Source organism: Coptis chinensis, chromosome 7 (assembly GCF_015680905.1).
Source record: "Coptis chinensis isolate HL-2020 chromosome 7, ASM1568090v1, whole genome shotgun sequence".
Lineage (NCBI taxonomy): Eukaryota > Viridiplantae > Streptophyta > Magnoliopsida > Ranunculales > Ranunculaceae > Coptis > Coptis chinensis.
In genome coordinates this window covers 54,324,139-54,329,031 of record NC_141462.1, presented here as the reverse complement: position 1 = coordinate 54,329,031, position 4,893 = coordinate 54,324,139, and the positions used below count along the sequence as shown (strand labels likewise).

At 37.8% G+C, this 4,893-nt stretch overlaps 1 protein-coding gene across 1 annotated transcript; it reads right to left on the bottom strand.

The window, feature by feature from the left end:
- Nucleotides 1–2,315: 2,315 nt before the first annotated feature.
- On the bottom strand, nucleotides 2,316–3,242 carry LOC147487973 (uncharacterized). Its single transcript, XM_086574221.1, has one exon. The coding sequence runs from the start codon at nucleotides 3,240–3,242 to the stop codon at nucleotides 2,316–2,318; it is 927 nt and encodes a 308-aa protein (XP_086430347.1).
- Nucleotides 3,243–4,893: the final 1,651 nt, after the last annotated feature.

The following is a 4,893-nucleotide window of genomic DNA, read 5'->3' as shown; positions in this document are numbered from 1 at the left end:
CAAATAAGGAAGGATCAGCATCACTTCGCTTAAGGCCGGTCATAGCTAGAACATAACTGAGCTTGGCATACCACGTTTGTGGAGATTGTTTAAGTCCATAGATAGCCTTTTTTAACTTGCATACTAATCCGACCTTAGTCTCCTTTTCGGATGTCCAGGTGGAATGCTCATATACACTTCTTCTTTAAGATCTTCGTGTAAGAATGCATTTTTCACATCCATCTAAAATAATTTTCAGTCTTGATTCACAGCTAGAGATACAAGAACTCTAAACGTATTCATCTTTGCAACTGGTGCAAAAGTCTCTTTGTAGTCCTAACCATAAGTTTGGGTGAATCCCCTTGCAACAAGTCGAGCTTTAGACCTCTCTAAGGAACCATCATTGTTGAACTTGTTTCTGAACACCCACCGACAATCAATAGTTTTCTTTCCATACGGTAGCATAACAATATCCCAAGTGTTATTCTCGTCTAGAGCACGAAGTTTTTCTTGCATCGACTTTCTCCATACTAGACGAGAGTTAGCTTTTCTAAAGTTCTTGGGTTCTTGCACGTCATCGACTGTACTTAAGAAAGCATGATGAGATGAAGTGATATTGACATACGTTGTTATATACTCCTGTAGAGGATATGTAACATCATGCAAAGAATAAAAATTCCTATGAGTCACTGGAGGATGTCGTTCTCTATCAGATTTATAGTAATCCTTGAGAGTTAATGGAGGTCGTCTCTCTCGTTCAGATTGTCTACAAACTGGAGGAGCTGGAGGAGCTAGAGAAGCACCAGAGCGCGCCCATCCTCAATATACTCAGTCTGTGAGCGCGCCCTTGCTTCAGTAGAGCCCAATTCTTCAGTGGCAGGAACTATACCCCACCAACCATTGGGACAAGAACAATGCCTTCGCCAACTGCTGGGAGAGGTGCCAAATCTGCCAAACACTCCCCCTGGGATCGATTCCCAGGCACAGCTGAATCGTGAAAGAAAGCTTCAGATTCCACAAATCGGACATCACGAGAGACAACCGGTTTCCTTTGTCGCAGGATTGTAACATATGTAGCCTTTCTGTGTGGTAGAATAACCAACAAACACACATCGAGTAGCCCGAGCATCAAATTTATCTCGATGAATAGCTTGCTGATGCACATAACAGACACACCTAAACACTCGCAGATGAGAAAGATCTAGCGGCCTAGCTTTGAGCACTTCCAATAGGGATATAAAACCAAGAACCCGACTGGGAAGACGATTAATCAAATAAGTAGCAGTTAAGACGCCATGAGACCAGTAGTGCTTAGGAACATTCATGCCCAACATAAGAGCACGAGTGGTCTCCAAAAAAGTGACTGTTCTTTCTTTCAGCCACGCCATTCTGTTGAGGTGTGCTAACATAGCTAGTTTGATGAATTATCCCCCTACTCACGAAGATACTTTCGGGGTAACATACCTTTACAAAACTTCGCCATTGTCGATCTAAACGCGTCTTGACATTAGCACCAAACCGGTTAGTAATCATAGTATGAAAATCCTTGAATACTGATCCACAACCTCGATTTTCGATTTCAATAAATATAACCATGTAGCACGAGATTTATCATCAATGAACAACACAAAATACTTATAGCCATCATAAGAATTAACAGGAGCAGGTCCCCATAAATCAGAATGAATTAACTCAAACAACTTATTTGACCCAGAATTCGAGTTTGGAAATGATAAACGAGTTTGTTTAGAAAATTGACAAACATCACAAATATCATCAGAGTTTAAAGAAACATGCGGAAACAAATTTGACAGGACATGACTAGATGGATGCCCAAGTCTTTTATGCAAAATACGACTCTTAAGTAAATCACTAGCTTGACACACCTTCTTATGCGACTTCAACAAATAGAGTCCATTGGAATAAATTCCTTCACCAATCGTCCTCTTCGACTTTCGATCCTGAAAGACGACAGAGTTAGGCAAAAAAATGACATCATAATTTAAAGAATTGGTAAGTTTTCCAACAGATAAAAGTTGAACAGGGAATGAAGGAACAACTAGAGCATCACTCTTGAGTTTTTGATCAAAAAAGTTCACTTGACCACTACCTAGAATGGGAACGGTGGAACCATTTGCTATGGAAATATTATGATTTTCAGTTTTGGACACAAAATTATGGATAGAGGCAGGGCAATTAGCAATATGATCAGTAGCCCCTGAATCAATTATCCATGAGTTACTATTTTCTGGCACAGTAAAATAGGCATGTAAATTACTTGACATATGAGTTGAGGCAAACTGACCTTTGTTAGAAGACATGGACTTAGTGAGTTATTAGAGAATTTGACTCAACTGATGACTAATATCTGAGTTGGACATTGATGTCTCGGCAACAGTAGCATGCTCTTTCTTGGACAATTCCTTTTCCTTCTTAAGATGTGGATATAATTCCCAACAACGATCCTTGGTGTGCCAGTTCTTTCCACAATGATCACAGTGGGATCGTTCCCTTTTTCCCTTACCCTTTTCAAATCCCTGTGACTTCTTTCTAAAATCGTTTTCTGCAAGTAATACAGTAGATTTAGAGATTGAGGACTTTACCTCGGAGTTTATGGTTTTTTTCCTTGTTTCCTCCCTCTGAATAGTTGCACAAACAGCAGCAAGTGATGGAAGAGGGCTTTCCATTAGAATGTTGCTTTCCATATTTTCATATTCTGGTTTAAGACTACGAAATACTATGAAGATTTTATCCTCTTTAGCCCATTTCAATAGAGTCTTCGTATCAGTGGTGTGTGGACGATATATGTTTAACTCATCCCACAATTTCTTCAAATTCCCAAGGTGTTCTGTAAAAGTTTTCTCACCTTGTTGCAAAGCACCGATTGCGAGTTGAAGTTCAAACACACGGGTAGATATGTTCTGGTTTACGTATAAATCTTCAATTGAATCCCACATCTCCTTCGAAGAATCAGAGAAAGTAAAAATCCCAACAATAGTAGACTCCATAGAATTGAGTAACCAAGATCGAACAAGCTGATCATTGGAAACCCAATTCTCATATTCGGCATCATCAATGGCAGGACACACCTTTGCACCATTAATGAACTCTAATTTCCTCTTTCCACCAAGCGATAGCGAAACCGCCCTAGACCAAGGTATATAGTTCGTTCCATTCAACAGAACTGATGACAACTTCCAACCAGGATTAGAATCAGTCTCTGTTGTAACAGCAGACTTTGGGTTTGGTTTTGGATCTGACATAGTATATTGTGTTTATCTAGATTGATTTAGAGAGAGATTAAGTGCTCCGCTCTGATACCATGTAGAATTAAACACCTAATTAAAGAGACAAAACACAATGATTTATAGTGGTTCAGTGCCAATGCGACGACCTACGTCCACGGGAGAAGAAAGGTTTTATATTACTTGATTTGGTTTTTGTGTTATAGAGGTGTTTATATAGCACAACATGAGTGCATATTCATGTCTATAGTTTCCAAAAGGATTGGAGACTTTCCTTTATAGAAAACATACAAATCTGACAAATCTCTACCAAAACCGACTAGGGCGCGCCCCGCGCTCCAATTAGTCTTGCTCAAGGCGCGACCCGCGCTCTTGCCTTGGTCGACTAAACAGTACCTTTAGCACGATCTGCGCTCGCCTTGGCCTTGCCCAAGGCGCGACCCACGCCTTCTCTTTCTTCTCCCATATTTTTATATACGTTTTTATTTTTATTTTTATTATGTGCGGGAGGACGTTTATAGGATGTGCGATTCCCTGACCATTCTCCTTTAGGTTACCCGTGTGAAGACTTAAGAGTGAAAAGTGAAAACCATATATTTTCATACTGAATTAGGCATGTGCCTGACATGTGTTAAAGCGGAAAAAACTTACCAATACTACATGGAATGGGTAAAACTATATATTCCATACACTATTTTTTGAGCTAGTTCAACAGGATCGTTTTTATATAATTTGTTTTTTATTATGTATCAAAAATCTTACTTCCAAACTATATTGAAACTCATAAAGTAAATTAATTAATAAAAATTCCCACCGTTAATAATTTGTTAGACTAAAAGGTTTTTTTTTTGTATCAATGGGCCTTATAGTGTATTAAGATATTCAAATTTTGGGTTGTCTTTTAATTTTCATTTTTTTAATGGGTTTTATGATAAATGTTGGCTTAATTCTTAGCCCATTAGTACCTTAACACGTGGTCTCACTTTCACCACTTGTATCTATAATTTCCACACTTGTATTCTTACTCTCTCATTTTTATAAGAAAGCAAATGGGTTAACCTATCTCTCGAGTATCTATCTTCAGTTGACTTTAGCGAAGAAATAAATTCAGTCGCTCTTAAGGGTACTTTTATTTTTCCCAATATCCCTTGAACTCGTTCTCATTTTTTATAGTTTCCTAATTTTCTATCGTTAGCTTGTTGCCAAGTTCATGATAAGCTTATTGATGTACATGTAATGTGTAAAGTAAGATTTTTCATCTGTCACGGAAAATAAATCCAATGCTAAAATTTATAGGTTGTTGGTGAGTAAATTTATAAGTTTTTCATCTCTTGATTGATTTCTAAAGCATTTACGATGGGAATGGTTACGCGAAGAGTTAAATATGTCAAAGTATTGACGTATTCTAAGGGGTTTACAGCTGGTTTATCTGCTGTGTCCTTGAGTGGTTGTTTATTTTTCTACTATTCATTAATATTGTGTTCTCATACTTGGATGCATGCTGTTAAACAAATAGTTTTTTTTGTTAAAAGACTTGCAACTATTTATAATTAAATGAATAACATTAGTTCGTAGATGTCTGAAAATTGTTGTGTCAATTCTTTATCGTGTTCCAAGTGATGTGTTACTGTGTCAAATTGTAGCAGCTCTAAGAACAATATATTTTCTT

Bases quoted from the DNA above. Each gene is read 5' to 3' on its own strand.
- LOC147487973 (XM_086574221.1), bottom strand. From the start codon at position 3,242: ATGTCAGATCCAAAACCAAACCCAAAGTCTGCTGTTACAACAGAGACT.